The following is a 24,769-nucleotide window of genomic DNA, read 5'->3' on the forward strand; positions in this document are numbered from 1 at the left end:
TTAGTTTGCCTGTGGGGAGAATTTCTATGTAACTCTGCACAGCTAGTAGTTGGCTTGCAAACTAATTTTTATAAAATGTTATGGTTCAGCAGACAGAGGACCCTTCAGTAACTCAGATTGTTTACAATTTATCTTTTTGATCATCAGCTCTTACCATATAATCCTTATATTAAAACATTGCCAACACAGGTAAAAATTTTTAGTAGTGCTAAAATGTGGGGGGAAAAAACACTCTTTCTAAATGGACATACTACTTCACCTAATCTGATTGTCTGCATAGTTATAGCACCATTATTAATTTGCTTTGTACCTGGTATACATTTGCTTATATATTTGTTTCTGATTCTATCAAAAGGAAAAAAATAATGGAGATTAAAACCATCAAGCATTCATCTTGTATGTTGTGTCTCATTGAAATTTATTTAATGCAAAATCTTTATAAAAATGTAGTGTTCATTCTATGAAACAGAGAGAAAAAAATTATTCAGTCTATATATATGCACATTCATAAATTGAAAGATATATGCCCAAAATGAAGTACTGAAGAAAGATCCATAACTAATATAAATCGCTAATAAAAGCAATGATCTGCCCTGGTTGAATGGCCTCTATTTCAGGGTCTAGATGAGTTGTAAAATTTAAGTTCAACCTGTATAAGTAGTTATATGAGCAAATATCAATCAATTTTTCCCACCATAATGACCTCCAGTTCCACCTGCCGTTTTGGAAGCTTTGTGCAGCGGTATCTAATTTCTGCCCATTTTTTTCCCTGGTAATTATGGTCACTGCAGTAGCAAGTGACTTTTCTTTTACTTTGTAAAAAGATATGATCTGCATCAAATAAGAAGGTGCAGCAATCGTAGTCTGTTAGGCAGACAAGACCTCAGTTCCTGGAAGTTTAATTCCCTATTATTTGCCTTAGCATCACACTGAAAAAGGTAATTACTCACTTTAGCAATCTGCCATAGCTTGTACACTTTGTAATAGATGTTAAATGCGCTTGGCTTATCTTTTTAAAAGCTAAAAATCTTCTAATCCTCTTCTTCTACAAGTCTGACATTAGGACCTGAGTAACAGGGTTTTTTAAATACCTAGTTAATTTAGCGCACTTAGAAGCATTAAGCCAAGGGCGATCTTTTATGCTTCGAATCCTTTTTTGAAAGCTTGCTGTAGCAGAGCTGAGACTGGAATACAGATTTCCTAAGCTTGAGGTCCATGGAGATCACCTGAGGCCATCACTCTTTTTTATCTTTCAGGCTTTGAAGTACAAAGACTCACACACATAGAAAGTGAGGTTTTGAAAGCTGGCAGAGTTAAAATATTTAGTGCAAGTGGAAACAACCTGAAGTCTGCTCTTGTGAAAAAATGGCTATGAAAGTTTGAGATACTCCAGAAGTGATCCAGCTGATCATGGCATACGTCTTTCTTTAGCTAGCTACCCTAGGCATTCACACGCAGTGCAAATCACTGTAGTGTATGGACACTGCGCATTCTCAGTGCTTACAACACATTTGCGGGATAGGGAACTGTAATCCTCATTTTGTATACAGTGATCTGAAGCACAGAGAAGATTCATTATTTGTCCACAGTTTATCAGAGCCTGTATTTAACTGACTATAAAAGACAGAATAACCTGTGTGAGTTTTCTCCTGCTAGACACACAGCTAAGTAGAATTTCTCATCCTTCCCTACTAAATAAAGCCTCCCTACTAAATAAAGCCATAAGCTACTTGGGAATTACAGGCACAAGCCAGACTTTCATTCCTTTGGGTAATTTGTAAGAGAAAGCATCATATAATAGATGGTTTTAGGATTGTTTGATATGTACATGATCTTCTAATGCTTGCATTACAAAACTTCCAAGGTTCAGTGAATTTTTTGCTCCTTTTCTTAGTCAGTTAGTTAATTAGACACATTTTACATAACCTGTCCTTTTCAGCAAATGCCAGTGAGCCAAGTTTTGGCCTCCTTATTATATCTGCTTCATGTGATTTTTGCTAGAAAGCCACACTAGCAAATAATTTATGTCATATTGCCCAAGCTGTCTCTCTTTGCTACATCCTTCTGATATCTGGCATACTTCGTCTTGCTTCCCACTTGATGACAACATTTTCAAAGGCAAAAAGGGTCTATGGAAAGCCTTCAAAATGTATTTGCTGCACTTCTGTTAAAAAGAAAGATCAAATGGTGTAGAATGTTTTTCAGCTGCAAAAAGTCAGACATTAAGCCTTTTATCAATTAAAGACATCATGAAAAAGCATTCCAAAAGTTTCTTATTGTTGTTTTAAATTTAAGCTTATTTTCTTATTATGTACAGCTAAGTTTTGTTCTATAACAAATGTTAAGCACACAAAAGAAAGGCCCTTTTCTTCTGGTTGAAGGATGTAATTAAGTAGGTTTTCTTAGCCTTCCACCTATCCAATTCCCTGAAGCCTATGAAAGTCTAATATTTTGCATTCCTTCCCAGTCCATTTTTTCTGCAACCCTTTGTGCTTTGCTTTCTGCTAGGCTTTGGCTGGATAGTGAGACATATCACGCTCTCAGATAGCTCCTGTGCCAGTTTCATCGCCTATTCTCAGTTGTTAACTGTAGCATTTGACAAAGTCCCTTCTGTTCTTCAGGTACACCTATCTCCCAGTAGGAAAATCATAATATTATTCTCACTTTTCTACATATTCTACAGGATCACATATTTGCTGGTAAAGAGAAAATGCTTGTGTGTTTTGTTACAAATAGAAAGAAATGAAAAATAGAGGTATAACAACTATCTTTTTTTCTTAGAAGACCTACACAGCCATCACAGACATCTGCCACCGTCAGGGCACTCCCTGACAAATGCAGACAAATGGAATCACGATAAGCTAAAACTGCTCTGGTGCACATATGTGGTAACATGAAAAAATCCAAAGCTCTAGGAATGAGTTTCTCATTCTGAATATGAGCATTAAGTACTACTGACACACTATGGAAATATGACAGACTCTTTCTTCTTTTCTCAGATTAAAATGCAACTTGTTCATATTGCTTCTTCTCCTTTATTGTCTGCTAGTGGGAATGATATATCAGGGAAATCTGTTCCTCTGTCTTCATAGTGTCTTAGTACTGAGATACTCTTCAGTATGGAATGGTTTAATGGATGCGTTAGGACGGCCTTGGGATAAGGACTACTATTCCTCTCTTCCACTTTGTGCTGACTCGAATCTATTGATCCTGGGGAGGTTTTGCCTGATTTACAGAAGCATAAGTGAAATTTGTTTATAAAAGGTTAAAAACTGAGATACATATTTTCTAGAATTTATTTGTACAATATTGATCAGATTTCACTTGATTTCTTTGCTAAATAAGATGTTTTTTGTGAAAAGCTGCAGTGGTTTAATAATTCCATCTAGACTGAAGGGAGACAAAATTTGTAAGAAGGAGAGAGAATATATTAGACTAACTGATAAAGGTGGAGAAAATAGACAAGCTTCCAAGCACACAAGGCCTTAGATGAGGCTTGTTTGGAAGAATAAACTTTGAGATATTTCTCACAAAAAGCATCATTTGGACTTCCAGACCTTCTGCCATGGGGGAAGTTGGCACTTCTTGCCAACTGTTGACACAGTCTCAATGCCTGGTCATCGATATGCTTCCAGGATCATGGGCTTGTGGTTGGGTTGGCATCTGGGGCGGAAGATGCACAGCAGTCATTTGGAACTGGGACTCCAGTGAGAGGGAGCTTGCTTCATCACCAGTAAGAGGAGAGACAGAAGCTGAGGAGGACGGGAATGAGGTAAGGTGTGATGTTGTGACACAGGCATAAAAAGGAGAAAAAGCCATAGGAGAGTCATGGTTAGGAATAAATGGCCCAGGAGAAAAGCCTATCTGGAGCTACCTGAACTAATGTGCGAGCCCCAAGGAATTAAGGTGATTGCTAAATTCATGAGTCTGAGAAAGAGGGCTAATAATTTCTCACTTTGTGTTAATGTCTGTATGATTATGCAGTATATGTAATTACAAAATATCAGCGGCCTAGTTTTATTTCCCTGTGGAAGAAGGAAAAAAACAAGGATGCATGAAGTAAAGTCAGGTCCTGTTACACTACTCCTAGCTTTTCTACATAGTAAACATACAAAGCAGGGCTGTAATAGCATTTTAACACATATTGCTCCACTGTATGCAGCTGAGAAAAACAAAATTGGTATACAGCGTATTCACTGCTTTTAAACAGAACCACAACCCAGACCATGATTGCCACACAATATTTTCATAACCTCCTAGCAAGGGCAGTAAACGACGTCTCCTTGGGAGTTTTTCTACCATGGAAATGGTCCAATTTAAAAGGCACTGCATTAGTAGCAGTCTCCTAATTAACAATAAGTGGAAGACCTGCTATGAACAATTGTTGATGGCCAAAAAGCAAGTAAGAGGAAGTTCAATATCTTCTTCAATCACTGTAGATAAAGAAAAGTATAGCTTAAAGAGAGGATGTGGTGGCACAAATTTGGTTCTGCTGAAAACAATAAGCACATTTGCACCCATATCCTGTGGCCTCATTAAGCCCAGCTGTAATGGGGACATCCAATTTGCCTAAATGACAATACCAACTCAGTTCCCATGCCAGCATCAGACATTACTTTTTCTGCTCTTTGCTATCTGTGACAGCTTCAGCTATTTTTTTTCCCTGCTCAGTATTTGATCAGCTGAATCAGTGAAGAAAAGTCAAGAGGAGGAACTTATATTTAAGGGCTGGATGAGGCCATAGCCCCTCTTCCTTACTGTAATGGGAGGGGAACACAGAAAGCATCCAGTTTCCACCCTATGTTCTCAAAGCCCAAATCACATTCAGCAGAACATGCACACCAGCTTCAGAAGCACTGCAATCACACAGTTCAACTTCCCCGAAGCAGCCTTCTCCATCAGCTTGTTTTCTAAAAACAGGCTGATGTCTTGTTTCCATGCTCAGATGAAGAATGTAGCACTTGGACTGTAAAAGGAGATACTTACTCAGTACTGTGTGTATCGATGGCACGAAAAAGTTCATGCAGTTCTTCTCCACTCAGAACTCCATCAGCAAAGTAAGCTTTGAATTCGTCGAAGGATAGTTTTCCATCATCTGAAGCAATGAAGAAATGGAAATTGCCTTAGTTTTGTTTATGATTTTTCTTTTTATTCATGCAATAGAAGAGGAAGCAATTAAAAAATTAGCTGTTTGGATTAATTTAGATGTAGAAACATATTCCGATCAAGACACATAAAGGATGTGATGTTAAACAGTTCTGCTCTTTTAGTAGAATTCTCAGTTTACCCAATAACTCTGTCACTCTTCATCCTTCTCATCCTTCAAACACAGACAGTTTGGATTTGGTACATGTCTACTGACACATTAGCATGATTCTGTCCTTCTCCTGATCCCATTCACTCTTGCTTCGCCTCAGCCTGCCCCACGCTGCCCCTCCCTGCTCCCTGCCTCCGCATGAACATCAGTGACCTTCTGAGACTGAGAGGGCCAGAGAAACCCCAGGGTTTCAATTTTTGAAAGAATATGTTGGGTCAATGGAAATTTCCTCACCTGTCTAGAGAATTTATTTCTTATTCTTTCTCATCATCTCATCACATTCTTTCTGCTGCTCCTTGCCCCTCCTGTGGGACAGTGAGACTCAATAACAGCAGGGATTTGAGCCCGGCTCTCCTGTCTAGTTAAGGATGCTAATCAATACACTACACTGGTTTGCATTTTTTCAGTCTTTTTTTTCGTAAAATGTCTCTTTTTGAAAAATGCTATGCTTGGTGTGGAATTATCAAATAAAAATGTTTGGCTTCCATGGACTAAGAAGTTACTTTTGTGCCCACAACCATAAGGAAGAATTTCAACTCATTTTCTCGGTCAGCATAGAAAACCAAATTTCAACATGTAATTTTTCTAGAAAGTAATATAAATTTAGACCTAAGAAAACTGAGTTGGACATATATCAGTAGTCTATCAAGATCTTCAAATGATTTTTCAGATGGAATTTGGGTTGGCCATGTAATATGTAATGAAATCCAAATATGAAGAAGTTGACTTTTTATCGTCTAAGTATCAGCTATTATCATTTGTTTGGATGAAGAAAAGTCATCACCACATGGATCTTGACACATCAGTAATATGTTATTGCATTTAGGAAGTGTCTACAGACTAATGGGACTTGAAGTGAGAGGAAGTACTGTAGGATAACATTTAGAAGAACAGTAATTAGATGTGCCTTAATTCAAGAGGAAAGACTCCCTATTACAAGCCCTTTGGCATTTAGTGGAGTCTGTTTCATCTGTTTCTTAATTTAGCTTTAATTATAGCAAGTCCTTGCCTACATGAGGCAAAATCCTTCAGCTGAGATGTGTGACGCAGAGATTAATTCCTCTGTTATTTTCAGAATGTTATCAATTCATGTTGAGACTTGACCCTCTGCCTGTCAGATTAAACCCTGCACAACAACAAATGTTTTCGAAAGGGCGTATCATTACTACAGTACTTCATTGCAGCAGGGATCATATTTGTATCTCAGATCACTTAACCATGTCTGAATGTCCCAGAGAGTGGATATACAGCAGATGCTTTCTAATAAACATAGATTTTGATTTTGCATGCTTCTTTTTTTTTAGTAGTGATTTTAAAAATGAATGAAATGTGTCTCAATTTGAACAGTCTGTCTCATCCACCGTGTGGCTCTGACTGCTATGATGGAAGCTGCAGACTCAGACTATTGTCTGTTTTGAAGCATTTGGTCCTATTATTAACTCTGGCCTCTAATTATATCACACCTACTATTTAAACAGCATAGAAAAGTCAGCACAAGAACTATTTTTTTTTTCCTGAGTATATGATTCAAGGCTGAGTAGAAGGAATCACCTACAGGAAGAAATGTAAAAGAATTCTGGCTGCCAAAATGAACCAGAGCGCGAATAGGGCTGACATTGTACAGAAGGCGGCAATGGAACCAACGCTTGTCAGCAGGGAGAGGATGAGAAAAGTAAGAGAAACATGGATATAAATGGAAAGCTGGCCCCACAGACGTCTGCGAGATTTTGGCAGGCCAGGTGATATTGCTTCTATGTGGAAGAAGAAGTGTCCTGTTTTGTCTGTTGGACAGCCGCGATTTCAGGAGAAGTCCGTGGGTGAGGCTGAGGCAAATCCACAACTCCACTTACACGGTTATGGCAATTTGTTCCTCATTGACTAGCATATCTGAGTGAGTTTTAAATGTAAGATTGATAACTAGCAAACAAAAACCAAAGAGAGAAGGAGCTCCACCAATTATTTTTACTTAGAAGAGGTTGGAACCTTAATAGTAGTTAAATGTTAGTTTATCCAAACTGATTCAGCTTTTGCATGAAGTATAAAGAATGTTTTCAGAGCCTGATACTTTGTAACACCATTGAGAATTCAATTTAAATTCACGTGCTCTTTTTCTTCCTTTAACAGCATACTGAATCACTCCTGGGGCACTAACAACTGTAGAGGATAAGGTAAAGTGCCTTGAGCACCAGCAAATCTACAACATATTGCAGCCTAATTTTATAGTGGTCAAGAACATGCTTTGAAAGTAGTAGTACCTGAATCCTGTAACTATATACTATACTGCAGTATAAGCATGGTGAGTAGAGCTGAGGAGTTCTTCACTCTCTTGCTTGCTCTGTAATCTTCAAGAAGATTCCATATTGGTCAAATTGAGTGTTTCAATAAAAACATTTTGAACTGTTTAATATGAAAAGACAGATTGTAGCTGGTGATAATCATCATGATAATCAAAATGAAATGTCAAGATCTGTAAGAGCTAAAAACCAAGATGGCATAATATTGCATTTAAGACACACAATTTCCTTTGCCAGAGTGGCCACAGTTACCCAATTAAGAATTTAAATACTTCTGCCATTTGGCACTGGATACAGTGAATGACTACCAAATATTGAGCATGATAAAACAAGCTTCTTTTCACAGATATGCTTTCTTTGGCTCATACAAATACAATTGATGTTTTAATCAAATTGCTTCTGCAGCTTTAGCCTTTGCTGAAAAGAGTGATTCGCATGAGTTATACAAATATCCAAGAAACTAGGGTTTTCTGGTAACTTTCCTGAGATAAACATGAGTTTAGTCACATAGCAGCAGCCTGAATATGATACAAAGCTTGAAACGTCTATTTATATTCTATCCTTCAGATTCATTGGCTTTAGACTGATCCAGAAAATTAATGTTCTGACAATGCAGCCAGATTGGGCACTATAACTATTTTCTTTATATTTTATCATACAAAAGCAGACATTGTCTTTTGCTTTATTGTTTTTTATTCTCAATCACATTTTGCAAAGTCTATCTTGAACGTATCACAAAACTCGCCGCTGGCAAAAGCTAAGGAGATTTGAACATGCTGAGTTACTTCATACAAACACATTTACTGAGAAGCTCTGATTATTCCACACATTTCTCCCATATACTATGAGGGAAATTCTTGCTAGTGTAATCTGCCACCAATGAGCCAGGCCACCCATATACATCTTCCTTGTCTGGATGAAGCCCAGATCCTAACAACCTTTCCTTGGCCGATTTAATAAAAGACACATTTGTCTAGCCAGGGCTTTTTTCAAGTTTCAAGAATAGCTGTTGTTTTTAAGGATGTGTTACACATCCTCAGCTCTGCCTCTTCTGTGGTGCACTTCCCTTCCTCAGAGCTCCCTGGCAAACATGGTCCGGCCCAAGCACTTCAGAGCAGCTGGGATGAAATGCCTAGTGCAGACTCTCTGATCGCTGTTACAGGTAAAACCAAAGAGGATGATGATTCATGAAAAACGAACTTATCTGAAGTCATATATTCCTCAGAAAAATCAAATTTTAGCAACATTTGCCTTGGCAATCTTATAGCAGCTGTGTTGCAAAACTTGCTTGCTTGCTTTTGTGTATCTTCTCCAATGTCTTTCATAATCATGATTTCTTCAAAAATAAGCACAGTTGCCTGTCCTTTTTGGAGCAAAAACATTCCTGACTGGCAGACAGAAATATAGACAATAAAATGTATCTCCTTATTAGCTCTGATAAATTTAGAGGTATATTTACAATGTGTTTTATAGAAGAGTTTTCCTTCAAGTTACAACTGACTTCTTAAATAAATAGAAATTCACTTCTCTGTTGAATAGATGGTTTTATGTGCAAAATAAGCATGATTCTATCCCCCAGTTAGACAGTCAGTAGCATCACAAACACTAGCAGATTGCAGGAGACACTTTGAACAGTGTATTATTTTAATAGATAACAGCATCTCTCACAAAGGATATCTTCGAGTTGAAAGATGACCTCTAGGAGCAAAAAGACATCAGCAAAAACTGAGCAAGGCCATTTATAATCTGTATTTCAGTCCCTGTCCCCAAAGAAGACCGTGAGCCTGCAGATAGTAAAGGATGTTAGGGGGATGCAGCTGAGCAGGATGGCAGTGAAGGCAATGGAGCAGGGAAAAGAAAAATGTGATTCTTTGGCATATTGTACATGGGCAGCATAAACATAGGTCCTCATTCCCACCTCAGCCGCCTCCAGGGACCTGCTCTGTCCCTTGCCTTTCTGGAAGCAGCCAGTAGCCAATACCTGCTGCAGGAGGTTCAGATCAGAGCACGCTAAATGATATTGCCATTTCTCAGCTCTACTTACAGAGAAAATAGTAGGGAGGAAAACTGAACCAGATGCAAAAAGGAGAACAAAAACGTGATTCATTGGAGTATGATGCATAGTCTAGGATCAGACCAAGGGTTACCAAAATAATAAACTTCTGTGTGCTAAAGAGCATGTAGAAAATATTTAGGTCCCAGGCACTTGCATAAGAAAAAAACATGAACAAAACTCCTTTATTTAACACTTACACTCTTTTGTTAGACTAATATTTGCACAGTTTTAGAGCTGGGCTGAAATCTTCAAGCAATCCGCTGCAATCGACAAGAATTTGGCTACTGCTTGAGTGCTATGTGTTTTACAGTGGGCACAGGATGACATTTCGTCTATAATTTCATATGTTAAAGCCAGATGAGAAGGCACTGATAATACCATGCTATTTTATATAGTTTTAGAATTCTACACTTAAAATGTTATTTCCCTGCTCTGTATCATGGACATCAGGGCATGATGAATGCAGGCAGCTCACACAGCAATAAGATTAATCATTTCATCTGACTGTATTTTTTATTTAAAAGAATGTGTTTCAGTAAAATGATTAAAAAATATATATTTTTAGGGGAAGCTTTCAGTATGCATTTGTTTCAAATGTCAGAGAGAAAATGAAATCAAGCATAAACATGTTGGTCTTGGCAGTAGACCAATTTGCGGTTGATCTGTGCTGGGTGTTTGATATTCTGGCTGGGCTGTCTCTGGAGCTTTAATCTTGGTCTGTTTAATCGATTTTTTCATTTTCCATCATTTGATTGCAGTCACTCATGATTGCCTGCAGCATACTGTTTGCTGTACTCCTTACAGTTATGGCTTTTGGGGGGAAAGTTTCTTCTTCTATAGCAGATCTTACCTCTGGTGTTTTCAAGTATCTTCCTCTTTGGAGTTTTAAGAATGTCTGAAATATAAGTTATATTCAGTGCTTTTTCACAACGGCAGATCCCAATTTGCAAATCAATGACAACATTATACATAAACCATCGTTCTTAAATCTGTCATATTTGCTGCCCTTGTCAACTAATCCCTGTTTGGAGCTGATCTAAGGGTTTGGGGATGGGAGCTGTGAGTTTGGAACAGAAAAAAAAATCCATCTAAAATTGTGGAGGAGACAGACAGCAAAATGATTCCCTTTTTGGAGGATGTGGCTTGGGAGAACTTTCTCCTCCCTCCAAACTTGACTGGATGGCTATTTGCACACAGAAGCATGCTAGGGGAAGCTTTAAAGGCCAGGACATGCTTTGCAAGCCCAACTTCCCAGGGCACGGGGTTAGGAGCAATGTATGTTCTCCTTCGTAAGAGAATAGATGAGAAAGAGCCAGGCCCCCCTCAAGAAAATGCTGCAAATGATGAAGCTGAAAGAGTCTATGAGCAGGGAAGAACGGCCCTTTCTCCGATCCCACTCGCAGAGGGAGGGAGGGAAGGGAAATGAAACCCCTCAGGGTGCAGCCAGGACAAGGCTCTGTCATTGTTACGCAGTACTTGGTGACTCCGGTCAGCATCGAAGCATCTTCCATCCAAAAGAAGACTGCTACTCTTGTAAGGTCAAGGTCTCTTGACAGATTATTACCTTCTTCCTTCTGCATTAAGACAGTCAGACTGTTTGCTATTGGATTTCTGCAAGACTGCCTGTATTTGAGTTTCCATTCCTGGGCTAACAGGCGGGAATTATAGTAGGAGACTTTCTTAATAGGGTACATGTCAAGGCTGCAAGGTCCAGAGGGCCCTAGGGTGAGCTTTACCAACAACTAGTATCATTTCACTTTATCGCAATCAACTGCAAGGCTCATGGGGTGCCCCATGTCCCTCTTAGTGTGTCAGATAGTAACTGAAACACCTCATGTAGATGAGCAAGAGGATAAGCACATACAGGTGCTGCAATCACACACGTGTGTGTGGCAACCACTGTTGGTTGTGAGATGAAGGGGTAAAGAATTTTCTAGGTTGGAAAAGACTGCACTTAGCAGTTCCAGTCTTTTATATTTCTATACTTCCCTGGCCAGGGGCAGGATTTTACTTTCTGAGAGGAATTTGTTTGCAATGAATAAGTTTGCAAAAGGAGTGAAAAAAAAATATTTTTTTCTTTCCTCGCTGGAGTTTTGCCAGATTAGTTTTGTGTCAAGTCCTTATGCTTTCCTTAGATCATACAGAGTTTTGTAAAGAAAAACTAAACAAATGCATCATTTTAACATGCAAAACTGAAACTTCTCTTTTCTAGAAAGGTCAATACACAACGTCTCATCTTTATGAAATTGCTTTTTTTACCCCAATGGTTTTTTGTGACTTTTGTCAAGATTATGAACTGTGTATTTCTTAGAACTATGATATTCCCTGCTTATGCCTTGTGTTCTAAGAAATTCACATGACATTTTCAGTTACTGGAGAAGTGCTGATCTAATCCATACGAAGTGGAACTGTTCAGCCACAAAATAAGAACTACAGACAGAGTCTATGAAGCTGACCTTGTGGAAGTTGGGCATAGCTCATACTTCCAGAAATGGCATGGTAACAGGATGATATATGTATCTGGACGGACAAAGAAAGAAACCACTGCTACAGCAGAAACAACATCTACATGACTTATTTTAAATGGGGGTTTGACTGTATGATAAGTTTCTCATTTAAACCCCGGTCATAAACATTTGCAGCATTTCTGAGTAATGGCAATTCAACAGGATTTCTGTGCTCTTTTGATCTCTTACTTTCTATTATCTTTGCAAGAATAGTTGTCTTTCCTTGTCTGGAGGGTTAAACTGGAGTCCCGCAGTCCTGAAATTCACAGAAAGCTCGCTGGGTTACTTCAGCACCTATTTACACATGATTTGATCTGTGCCCTACATGAGCCAAGTTTGGTCCCGACTGGTGAGCTCCCAGGAAGGATGAGGGCTGAGCAACAGCAGCCAGGCTCGCTGTCTCGTGTCCATCTTGTCCTTGGGTGGCTTGAGGTAGGCTAGTGCACTTACCGTCCCAGAGCTCCCCTTGAAACTTATACTCCTTACAACTCTCAGTGGGTATTTAGTATGAACTTCAAATACTTGAGAATAAATTTTATCGAAACTGCACAACACCTATTCTTTGAGAAGTGACTGAGGACTACATATCACGGTTGAACCTGTCTAGGCTGTGAGGTTTGACATTGTGTAATTCTTTCAGGAAAAGATAAGTTTCACTTCTTTGATCAGAAGCGCTGTGTCCTCCTGGTTGGCTCATACAAATCGATGTGCCATAGTCGGGGAGCAGGGCAGGCCAGGTCTCTGGTGAACATGGGCCAGGCCATGCCGTTTTCTTTCCCATACTCATGTAAGTGTTAAAGGAGACTCTCTCCTGCTGCTTTGCTGAGAGGGAGAAGAGAAGATGCTCAGTTTCTTCCTGCTCCCGAGCATCAGGACAGGGCAGGTCTTACAGCAAGCAGGTGCTCATGGACATGCAAACACATGGCTCTTGAGGAGTTCCTAGAAATAGTCCCTCTATGTTTCTCTCCTAACTGCAGCAGCAACGATCTGGAGCTTTGACTGTGAATAAAGAATTTTTATTCTCAATACGGTCTCCTATAATACTCCTATTTTCCAGCTTGATCCACTTTTTTTTGGATGTACCTTTCTTCTCACTGTCAAGCAAGTACCTAACTAGGTTTTGATGATAAAGTATTCTGAATATTTAATCTCTCACAGATAAAAAATATGGCAATTTTCAAAGAGCTCTATTAAGCATGTATAGCAGAACTTTAGACATTGTGTCACATATTTGTTACTGTAAAGCAATGCTTGGTTCCTGTATCTCATAAAAGGTGACACTGAAAGTGTAAAGTATCCTAGTCACTGTGAATTATTAATAAGCTGAGTTGACAACAGTGTAAACATATTAGATATGTGTTCAAATATCCAACAGTCTTTCTGAGAAGGTACCTAATGTCTCAGCCTTAAAACAAATTTTCTTCCTATTAATGTGGTGTAAGACTATGCAGCACTGGACTAGCAGAGTAGAAGTCCCACAGCCAACTGATGGTTGAGCAAACACATTAAGCACTTAAGAGCTGAAATCGTTTCAAGCTTATGGACTCAAATTAATAGAACTAAAATGGTTGAGCTTAGACACATTTCTCCTGATAATATGTTATACAGCATCCATATATATGAACATGAGCGAACAAAGTCTCCAGGGCTGATGTGGCATTGCATTGTTCTGGAAAGGGAAGCAGGTTTGTCATTGATTGCATGAACTGTTTCCTCTACCTTAACAGCAAAGTTAAAGTTAACATATACCAGAAGGAGGATTGAAAGTCTTATGGGCCACAGAAGTGATATGTTTCTACTGGGGCTGAAACAGGCCATGATTTCACTATCATGACACAGGCATTCAGGATTAAGAAACAAAAAGTCTTTTTGACTTCAGTAGCCTTCAGTGGGGTCTGACCATAGATGGAACCTATCATGGTGACCAGAAGAAGAAACAGGAGATCTGTGACAGAGCAGGTAACCTGGTTAATGCTCAGTCACATTCTGGGTCTCTGGGGGGATGAGGACCACTGTTTTGCACCACATACGACTGTGGTTGTATTAGTCTTCAGTGCAGACACATAAACAACTTTTCCAAAAACTGTTAGGAGGTCTGTGGGAACACCAGCAGAGTTTGGGTTGCATCTAAGCCAGCAAGGCACTGCTGAGGAGGGAAGATCTTTCTCCTCTTTGCCCTGACGATGGGGCTCTGCTTGCACCACTGCTGGCCTTGCAAGCCACTGGTGAGCTGAGTGAGATAACAAAAAGTACTACCAAAAAATCCTCACGGTGATTGGTTTTGTACCCAGTTAGCTCTCTGGACTAGCCTGCCGTGTCTGAGTGGGAAGCCAAGTGCAGTCCCAAGCTGGGGCAGGAATCCACAGCCAGAGGTGAGCTGGTGCATCTCTCCATTCTGAACTTCATTTGCACAATGCCACACAACCACAAGTTTATATTTTCTTCCTATTCTGTAAGATTTAACTCTGATATCTGAATTAAGTGTAAATATTATTATGGTAACTGCAGCACTGCAGCACTACCATGGCCATACTGAATCTCACACTCTGCAAGATAGGATGGTAGTGGTATTGGCTTCATTTTTCTGATGGTGGCATGTGGCACAAAAAGACAATGTAACTCGTCCAAAATTGTGCATTAATTATTAGCTGGGAGAAGGAGTTGAAGTTGGGTTTAAGACTATGACGATGTGTACCTGCAAAAAAGACAGTGATTGCCCTTCTGGCCCATAAGGCAAGATCCTTCCCTTACTGTAGCTGAAATGGGAGCACGTGTGTGTGAGAGGGCTTCCAGTGTTGTGATCCAACTTGCTGTTTTTAAATACAGGAAAAATATACGTGGAAGGAAAATTAAGTTTGTAGTACAAGGATAAAACTTTCCATAAGGAGCATATTAAAAGCTCATGGTTTTCTTATTATAGATATGCAAATTGAATCCAAGGTTTTATTCTGTTTATTGCCATACAGAATAAATACACATCTGCAAAATGTTGGTGAAAAGCAAGTCTGATTGACAGATATAGTCTATGGTGTTTTAAAAAAGTAGTAAGATGGAGCTGTTAATAAGAATTTCAAAGCTTCTTGTGAATACAATACTGCTAAGAAAGCACACAAATGCAACAGTGCAAACTGCAAGTCAAACACACAGGCTAATCTGTGAAAGCACAAGATCTGCCCTTAAAGAGCTTGTTGGATGGACTGGTCCCCAGCAATGTACATTGCACTGGGCCTGTACAAAGCATCAAAGAACATGACAGAGAGCTGGTTTTCATGTTAAGATGTTCAGGGCATGACTTAAAATGCTGTATCAGAGTGATGGGGTTTTTTGCAAAGTTGAGAGGGAAGAGAAGTGACTGGTCTTACCATTCTTGTCTGCTCTTCTTAATATCTAAATAAAAAGAGAGAAAGAAAGGAATCACTCTTTTTTGTATGGGTTAGTGGCACACTGATATATTTAATGAGCATTTACAGTTTGGCCTTTGTATTACATTTTCACAAGGCTGTATACAGTTGAAATTGTGTATCTCGATCCTACTCTCGCACTGCTCGTTTTAACTCCTCCTGTGCTGTGTGCACATAAAACCAAGACCATAATAACAACAAATCTTATTTTCCATTTTGTGTATGGCTTACAAGGATGGTACTCAAACACAAAACCTGGGCACCTAGACATAGCTACTATGCTGCTGTGCTGATAGGGCTGATACAAGTGGTTTAAAGAAGCAGAGCAGGGGTGATAGCTGGGAGGATGCTCTAAACATCAGACACAGTGAGAAAGACCCAGGATTTGCATGGGGGAAGGAAGCCAAGGGAGCAGTCAGGAGAGGAGCTAGGGTGAAGTGATGGGATCAGACTGGGTGTAGGAGGCAGCAAAATCACACTGGTGGGAGAGAATTTGAGGATGACTCTGGAAGCGGAAGGGGAAGAGGAAAGTACAGACATTTATAAGCAGGGAAAAAGCAAGATGAGAGAAACAAAATAAAAAAGCATATTAGTAAACAATCTAGATAAAGAGGGAGATCAGCGGGAAAAAAAGACTTGTAATCTTGACAAGAGTGGAAGCAAAATAGAAATCACTTAAGAAAGCTAATAATCTCTTTTAATGTCAGCAAATGGAAAGAGTTTGCCCCAGTGCATGCTGTAGTTCCTTTGCCACACAAAACCTTTGAGAGCTGAGATTATCCACATAGTGTGCAGGCTGCCTTTTCTCCCTGCTGTAAATGGCCCATGCTTAAATATGTAAATATGTTTAAATATGTAGGTGAGACTCTCTAAGCCCTTGTGCAAAGCCTGAGAAGAGGACCCCAATCAGCATATCCCACGAGGAAAGGGTGACAGATTGCCAGAAACAGTCCTGCCACCAGGAGCAGGGACACACAATGCCAACACAGCTGGGAAAAAGGGGCAGGAGGAGGGAAACGGAGGCACAACAGGGCTACTGTGTCCAGAGCAGGGCTGGCTGAGCCTCACTGGCAGGACACTAGACTAATTTTGCAGATATCATGGCAATATCGGCACTTAAACGGTTGGGACCATATGACATTTCGAATGTGAAGAGCAACCACCCTTCTGTGACACTGTAGCATTCCCATCATAGTCGCTATTGCTACTTCAGCCTTGGGATTTCACCCTAAGCAGCAACGGAAAGTTGTCTGGGCAACGTTATAAACAGGTTCATGAAAAGGAAAAAAGAAAATAACTTCCATTAGTGTTAGGAACATCAGTAATGGGTAAAAGTTTCAAAATGGGCACATACATTTCTCACAGCTGAAGGCAATGCAAATGTTCTCTACTTTGATAAGTAGCAGAGGCATGCTCTGCTCTCAGAGGTGAATCCAAATGAAAAACTGGGGTCCAAGTGCCACCAAGTGCTGTTAGATCATGTTTTATTATTGTGTACTGCAGAGTAATGGAGGGAAAAAATAACAAAATTGGGATCCAAATTTGGGATTTCACTTACAGCTTCTGAGCTGAATTTTGTGATGGACCAAGTTTAGAGCATGTGCAGTATGAAATAAACCTACAAGAGGATATACCTCCTCCCTTTATTTCCAATAAATGATATATTGCAATTCAATTTACAGTATAAGGGTTAGACTGTTTAGAGTCTGAAATTTTTGCTCTAAAATGGAGATTTTTCTCCTAACACTGACAAAAGCCATTTGGCCAAAAGCCAAAATCCAGAGCAAAAGAAAGTGACTCTGAACAACATAAAATCTCTCTTTACAATCTCTGTCATATAAAATATAGTCCTGGATCCCTGGCAGATTTGGCTGGATATTTTGGGGAACTGTTTTTGGTCTTCTTCCTATCTAACGGGCAAGCAGTCTTGTTTTGCTTGTGCCATCCGAAGCAAAAGCCCATGTGCTTGTCAGTACACCAGCCACGGTGATGTGTGTGCAGGACAGCTTGCCGGTCTGGAACTGGGGACTGTTTTTCTTAATACAGACAGCAAAGACAGACAGGGAGCCAAAAGATTTGGATGTTTTTCAGCTGGAAGTGGAGAAATCCGTGAAATTTTGGGAAGACAGAGAAAAATAATGTTCTGAGATCAAAAGCAAAGAACTGTGCTTTGGTCTGCACAGTTACACCTGGATGAAAGGAAGCAGAGTGTGCCCCCAGACAGACGCGGATCAAAAGGACTAGTGCTGAAGTCCTGCTTCTCGACGCAGAGGCGCCTGGGCTGAGCTGCCTGTGGGGCCACCTACGCACGCACGTCCCATGGGAAAAAGCAAGGCGTGCTTCAGAGAAGGCAAAAATATGCCCAGCACAGGCCCAAGCAGTATCAACAGATCACAAGTGACTTGTGCCATGAGCCTCAATGGCCCACGCAGAGCCACAGTGGGTGACATGGCTCACACCCCATGCGAGGTATTATGTGCCCTGGAGCCCGGGCACCGCTGGGACAGACAGCAGGTCCTCAGAGGCACCTGCAGCCAGGGTAGCGCTGATTTACAGCTGCTAAGCTGCCCCAGAAATCCAAGCAGCGCTAAGTCTTGGACAAGCGTGAAGCAGGGAATCACTGGAATATTGCTTCGGATATGGGAATAACACAAGGAAATAAGGCTCAGTCCACACCGGCTAATCCAGGCTGTGTAAATGAAGAGAGCATGACTCTCAAGAAAGGTTCCTGTTCTGCAGCAGGTACAAAACACACACATCTAGACCTCTGCATGTATAAGACACATACTTGTATCTAGACCCACACATACACAGAACAGACCTGGGAAAACCCCGCATTCCTGTGATTACTGCATGCTGTGGACATTTAGTAGGGATTTTGACAGAGAAACAGGGGAGGTTGTGTTAGAAATCAGGTCTCATTCTCGCAAGGTCTCTGCTTAATTCACAGTGAGACCGGGACAGTGTCCTGTCTTTCTTCTGCGGTCTCCTGCTCAAATATACAGGTAAGTGTCATACGGATGGAGGTACTTCAGCAAAGGGTGATGGGAGAGCTACACACCCCAGAGTACCTGTGATACAAGTATACACTGCTTTGAAGCAGGCAGGGTCCAGATTTGAATCCAAGCTTTTCCTCTGCAGGTAAGAGCAGATATGTGGGAGGGATAGGTGGCAGTAACCACTCTCCCTCCTCTTTGCCAGTTTTCCCAATTGCACCTGCTTCTCTATAAATATTACCCTGACAATGGCTTAAAAATTGCTGAAAATTAAACAAATAATTTTGATTTGAAGACATTTTTCACTTGGGCTGAAATGAGATGTTTCCAGGGAGTCTGGCCATATGCAGGTTCCTAACTGCTGAGCTGAACTGGGGAACAGGCTCCATCTGAACATGTCCTCCTCTTTCCTAAAAACCTATGTTTCTCTTCTCTTTTCAGTATATGCTTATAATTTTCCTGTTTCTTTTACAAGAGCTATTTGTAAGATGAAAAAGTTGCACATTCATTACACACTCAAACAGAAATAATAAAAGTCAATTAAGAGTCTAACTCAGACAATTTCTTATGGACCCTACAGAAATCAGGAGGTGAACACACATGACTTTTATCAAAGGCTATTTGAAATATTTCAGGGAAAAGCTTGGGGAATTTAATGTGGTCACAGAGAAAGCATCTGGATAGAGAGTCCTTAAGACAAGCTTTATTACATAACATGCTGTTTCCAGCTGACACTGTGGACTGCCTCAGATATGAGTTGTTTTGAAGTCAGTCACAGTTGGGACCAGAGGTGGTCTGTAGATCTGCATGTCTCATCAAAGATAGAGGATATTTTGGATATCTTTGGGCTGGAGTTTGCCTTTTATCTAGGACTTACCTTTACATTTGGACCAAAGAAATACTCTTTGCTCTGCTATTGTCAGGCAAGTTTAGACAAAACTCCATCTCAGCGACAGGACCAGCTTCAAGGTCCCCTGAGGGTTGAAGGGTTGGGTCCTTGGTGCCGAGGGAGGGCAGAGAAGGGTGCAGGGAGCTGGCAGAGGGCTGATGAAGGGAGGTGAGGGCTCCTCCAAGGTGCTTGGGGCCTCCCAGCACATGAACCTGGGCACCCTCACCTCCAGCAGGAGCATAACACGAGCAACAGCTTGGGAACAACCCCCTACTTTTGCAGGGGTGAGAAACTCCCTGACTAAAAGTCCAGAAAGCAAAAACAGCAAGCAACACATCTTGCAAAGCAATGTCTTCACTCCACTGCAAGTTGTAGCCCCTATTCTGCCTGCTCCCCCCGCGGCTGAGTTGGCAACTTACTGCGCTCACACATGCCCACGACTCCAAACACCTCACTCCCTACCACAGATATGAAACGTAACAAAAAATAACAGTTAAACCCCCCCCGGCCCCGCGGCAGTCCTGACAGCAGCAGCGCAGATGGTGCCTGTGGTCCGTTTTCTGTGGGTACCGGCCAAGCCCCGGGCAGCTTGCACCCCTCTGCCTGCCGCTGCCCCCCACACCCACGGGGATTTGCCGCTTCCCAGCCCGCCACGCACCCGTGGAAAATGTCATAAAAGCAAACGAACAAAAAGACCCCCACCGCAATCCCCTCTCCCCCCACAAATAAAAACAAATAACAGAATCCCCTTGTAATCGCCGAGGGGGCGGGGGGCTTGTAAGGGGCGGGGATGCCGCGTACTCACGTCGCGGAAGATGCGCGGCCCCGCGCCGCCCTCCTCCGCCATCCGCGCGCGGCTGCTCCGCCCGGGGGGGTCCGGGGGGGGGTCCGGGGCGGTCCGCGGGGTCCGGGGCGGTCCGCGGGGTCCGGGGCGGTCCGGGCCGCCCGGCGGCCGCCGCCCCCGCGCGGGCTGCGCTGCGGGCGGCCGCGCCGGGGGTCCCCGCTGGTGGGTGCGGATTTCCCAGGGCGCTGACGGCGTCCTCCCTCGGCCCGACAAATCACGGCGGGGGGAGAAAAAAACCCGGCTGGTCTTGCTTTCTCTGGTTCGTTCAGTCTGTCAGGTCGCAGTTCCCACATCTCTGACCGTTTTTGTTGCTTTCTCGTTTTCTCACTGTTTTTGCTACCTCCTCCTTTGAGCACGTCAGCTGGGGGGAGATCTTTCTTGAACTACAAGAGCCAAACTGAACAGGCTTTGAGGTCTTTGCAGTGCCGACAGGCTTCTGAGATTAACCGTGTTGTCACTTCCCTGACATCATGGTAACCTACAGCTCTGTAAAAGCACTCAGTTTTGAAAATAAAGTCCTTGAATAAAATACACCCTGAAGATGGCCTGGCCGAAATCAGGGGCTGAGAGGTACTGGAAAGTGACGGGGTTTCTGGAGGGTGTCAGGAGCTGAGGTGGGGTAGCAAGAGAGCAGGGACACGAGCAGGCGCTGGGAGCTTAAAGGCCGCTGATGTGAGGCCAAAGGCAGGCGCTATGGGACTGCTAGGATGGGGGGGAGCCAGAAATCCCCCCGTGCTACTAGCCCACCGTGCTGTGCTGTGTGAAGTGTCCTTTGCTTTCACACTTACCTGGGGGCTACACACCAGAGAACAGCACAGCCCACCACCCCGAGGCCTGTGCAGCTCCTGCACCTGTAAGAAAGGAGGTTGCACAGATGCAGCACAACCTCGTGCTCAAGCAGGGTCTCTCTGTGCTCGGACCAGGTTCCTCTGGGTTTTGTCATATCCCAAAAACCTCTACGGAGCTGGCACAACCACTGAGCAACCCATGCCACTGCCCCACTGTCCCCCTGGGGGAAAACTTTTTCCTTTTTCTAATCTGAACCTTTTTTTTTTTTTTTTTCTTCCATTTATGCCCTTCATCTCTTGTCCTCCCACCGTGAATCCCTGGTAGATGGTATTGCAATCATATATAACGTATTACAACTGGTAAATGGTATTACAGCTCATAATAAATGTTAGAGAGAAGTTCTTACTTTAAAACAACTTCTCACACTAAAAGCCTCTGTTGTGGCTTGGCCTTGGGTCCTCTGAGCTTCCTCTGTGGGAATATTTCTACATCTTCCACTTCTGTTTTCAAGTTTCAAAAGAAAATCAGAGAGGACAGAGAAAATTGTCCAAAAAGAAACAGAAGACATTTCAGGGGGCAAGAATAATTATCCCATTTACTAAAAAGTACTTGACAGAGAAGGAAAATCATCTCATGCTATTTTTGTTCTTAATAATACTGAAAGGCTTTTATTTAATCGTATTTTTGTAACAGAAATACAGGAATGTATTTCTTTCCAGACAGAAAAAAAGAAGAAGAAAATCCAGAGGCTGTTTCAAGAGCCACGAGGGTGAAAGGAGATAAGGAAAGACTTCTTTAGTCTGTATATGGAGCTTGTGTTTGTTAACTGTTACAATAACAATAATAATAATAATACTTATTTAGCTATAATGACTAATTATTATCTTGGAATGAAGAGATATTTTTTAAAGACTCAATATCTTTCCATTTGTATTTGTCTTAACAATCAGTGTGAATATACTAAGTCTGTCTAGAGAAAACCTTCATTAAAATCAGTGAAAAAAACATGTGTAATACTGATATTTTTAGGTAAAAACCAGACATGTAAACCAATAAGAAACAGAAGTAACTTTCAGGTCTTTTATTACATAAGGAAACATGATCTCAGTTATTAAAAGCTTTATTTGCAAATTCTTTCCCCATGAATAAAAAACCCAACAGTACTATTTAAGCAATCATTTTACAGAATATTTAGTTTTAAGGTTTAGATGAGATGAGTACATCAATAACTTACTGGTGATACATTTTTTGACTACTTTAACATTTTCTGAAGCAATATCTCAATTTTAAGAACATTCTGATGAACCTACATTTCTAAATGCCACAGGCAGGACAAAAGTTCTAAATTTCAGGCAACTTCCTCACTTCATTCAATTACTTCATTCTGCAGTGGAACAGGGAAGTAATTTCTGAATAAGATGATAGCAGGGAGGTGGGAAGGGGTACACACTCATGTGCTGAATGCAAGCATTGCACTTACCACACTAATGGTAACAAAATGATTTTGTGACCTATCTATGTGAGGTTAGCTGAAATCAAAAATACATTCACTTCCACAGCCACAAGGCTATCTGCTGCTGGTAATCTAAACAGCAAATAGAGTGGTTTCTCATGTGTAAGAGGCCAAAACTTGAAACTGTCTGCTATTTCCTTTGCCATGTGTCACATCATTAAACTTTCATCTAGCATCCAGCCTACTGCATCAATGTTTTCATTCATGTGAAATGAAAAGAAGTGGCTAGCCAGTATTTAATGAATTTGCCCTTCTATCTGGGGAAAACAAACAAATAAAAACCCACTGTAACATCTTCCGTACATTTAGGGCTATGCAACAAAAGTCATCAGTACTGAAATAAATAAAAAAGCTTCCTTTTTACTGAGGAAATGCAAGCTGCCTCATTCTCTGGTAAGGGCTCTAAGTCATTCTGTGATGGTTAGCTAGGTGCATTGCCTGCAAGTGATACGAAAAACACTATATAATGCCTATGTCAAAATATAACCTTTCAGATAGAAGGACAGCTTGCATGCTAGGGTACCCATGAGTCTGTACGGAAAAGTATTCCTTGCCCTAGGCTAAGGAAATGGATCTGCTTTATGGTCCTTTTTGGCCTCAGGAGTGGTATGGTACGTATCAAAATAGCCGAGTTACTCAGCATAACACGATGTCTCCTCTCACTTCTCAAAACATAGTGTTTCTTCTTGGTTTGAACATCTGGTGTCCTGTAGGCATACCCGTAAACAGCCGTTGGTTGGGTTACTCAAGTGCTGTCTCTCATAGTGGTTCCCCCACAACTTTTCTTGATGGGAAGCTACAACCACAGAAAAATTGCTGAAGTAGTATGTGTGCAGCCATGGGTGGTTATAAGCAGTAAGAAAGGATGCAGCGGCCACCTTTCTGTTCCACCACCTTGTATCTCTGCACAGGCTAATCTGGCCTGACTTGATGACTATCTCTGTCACTCCAGGTTCTCTATGACTTGAATTCTGAGGATGGAAAAGTGAGTCTCCTTCCACAGGGAAGTGCCAGGGAGAGCAAGGATAGACCTACTAAATTCTGAAAGGTGTGATGATGTGCCTAGAAAAATGCTGGCTTAGCCATCTATAAAGGGAATGCGTGGCCACGGCTAGTTCACCAGATGAAAAATGCTCAGACGTCCAGGAGCTCACTTTACTCTCATCCTGATCCCTCTAGGAGAAAAACCTAAGCCTGCCCCAATCCACCCTTCCTCCTCTCCTTCCCCTCAGCTCCTGCACCCACATTTTGGTGGAAAGGAGCTACAGTGTGCCCCAACAGGAATCCAGTGCAGATAGCTGGATACTGTAAGCCCAGCACCTACATCCGCAGGTAAAGCTGGATGCAGTTTGTGTGTATTGGAGCTTCTCTAATTCACCCAGGAAAAGAGATGTAACTTAAACCCATAATCGCACATGAAGAATTAAAAGAGAGATGATAGTTTCTGTGTTGCTTCTGCAGGAGGAAAACAAATCACTTGTATTAGAACATTATTTTGCTCTTTTTGTTTATTTGCATGTTCTTCCTATATGTGTTTGGGAAATGACTAAAGCCTACTCATTCAATCTAATTTCTACATAGGGTTTCAAGCCTTATTTTTAGCTAAGTGTCTTTGACAGATTCTTGCCAACCAATAGGAAATGAGAGATCTGGCATCTTAGATAGACTTTAGACCAGCAACTATGTGCCTTAGTTTATCTTTACCTCTCCTTTCTGTCTGTAGGAGACAGATAATACTCCTGGGAGAAAAAATGAGCTTTATAAAGGTAAACATTGTAAATGTTGTATTCTTCAGGGTCAGTAATGCACAGTAGTGCATTAAAAGTGCCTAGGTAAACTAAATGCACATCATTGTACATGGAATATGTGGTGCTCCTTGCATGATGTAACACACATTTCTTATATCATCTTTCACGTTGAGCCAGACATCTTGGTAGTTTTTAGTGCAACTTTTTAGGGACATACTTCTGAAATGCATGAGATGTGTGATGCAAATTAATCCACTGCATTGATTTCTCCGTGTACATTCTGTTTATTCTAGCTCTGCAGGAACATTTTGGGAGCAAGTAGTATAATAAAAATGACTGTAATGGGGCATCCAACAGAGATTATGGATCATTTTGAGAAAAAGCCTGCTGTGTGGCTGGATGGCTAAGTCAGATA

General features: G+C 41.3%; 1 protein-coding gene across 1 annotated transcript in view; it reads right to left on the reverse strand.

Moving 5' to 3' along the window:
- Positions 1 to 20,307, reverse strand: part of NECAB1 (N-terminal EF-hand calcium binding protein 1) — a 61,853-nt gene extending 41,546 nt beyond the window's left edge. Inside the window, exons 1-2 of the mRNA XM_062568557.1 lie at positions 20,262 to 20,307; positions 4,987 to 5,095 (exon numbers count right to left, since the gene is read on the reverse strand). Coding sequence (XP_062424541.1) covers positions 4,987 to 5,095; positions 20,262 to 20,307 — 155 coding nt within the window. The remainder of the gene's footprint in view (positions 1 to 4,986; positions 5,096 to 20,261) is intronic.
- Between the last annotated feature and the right edge of the window lie 4,462 nt (positions 20,308 to 24,769).

Source organism: Rhea pennata, chromosome 2 (genome assembly GCF_028389875.1).
Source record: "Rhea pennata isolate bPtePen1 chromosome 2, bPtePen1.pri, whole genome shotgun sequence".
Classification (NCBI taxonomy): Eukaryota; Metazoa; Chordata; class Aves; order Rheiformes; family Rheidae; genus Rhea; species Rhea pennata.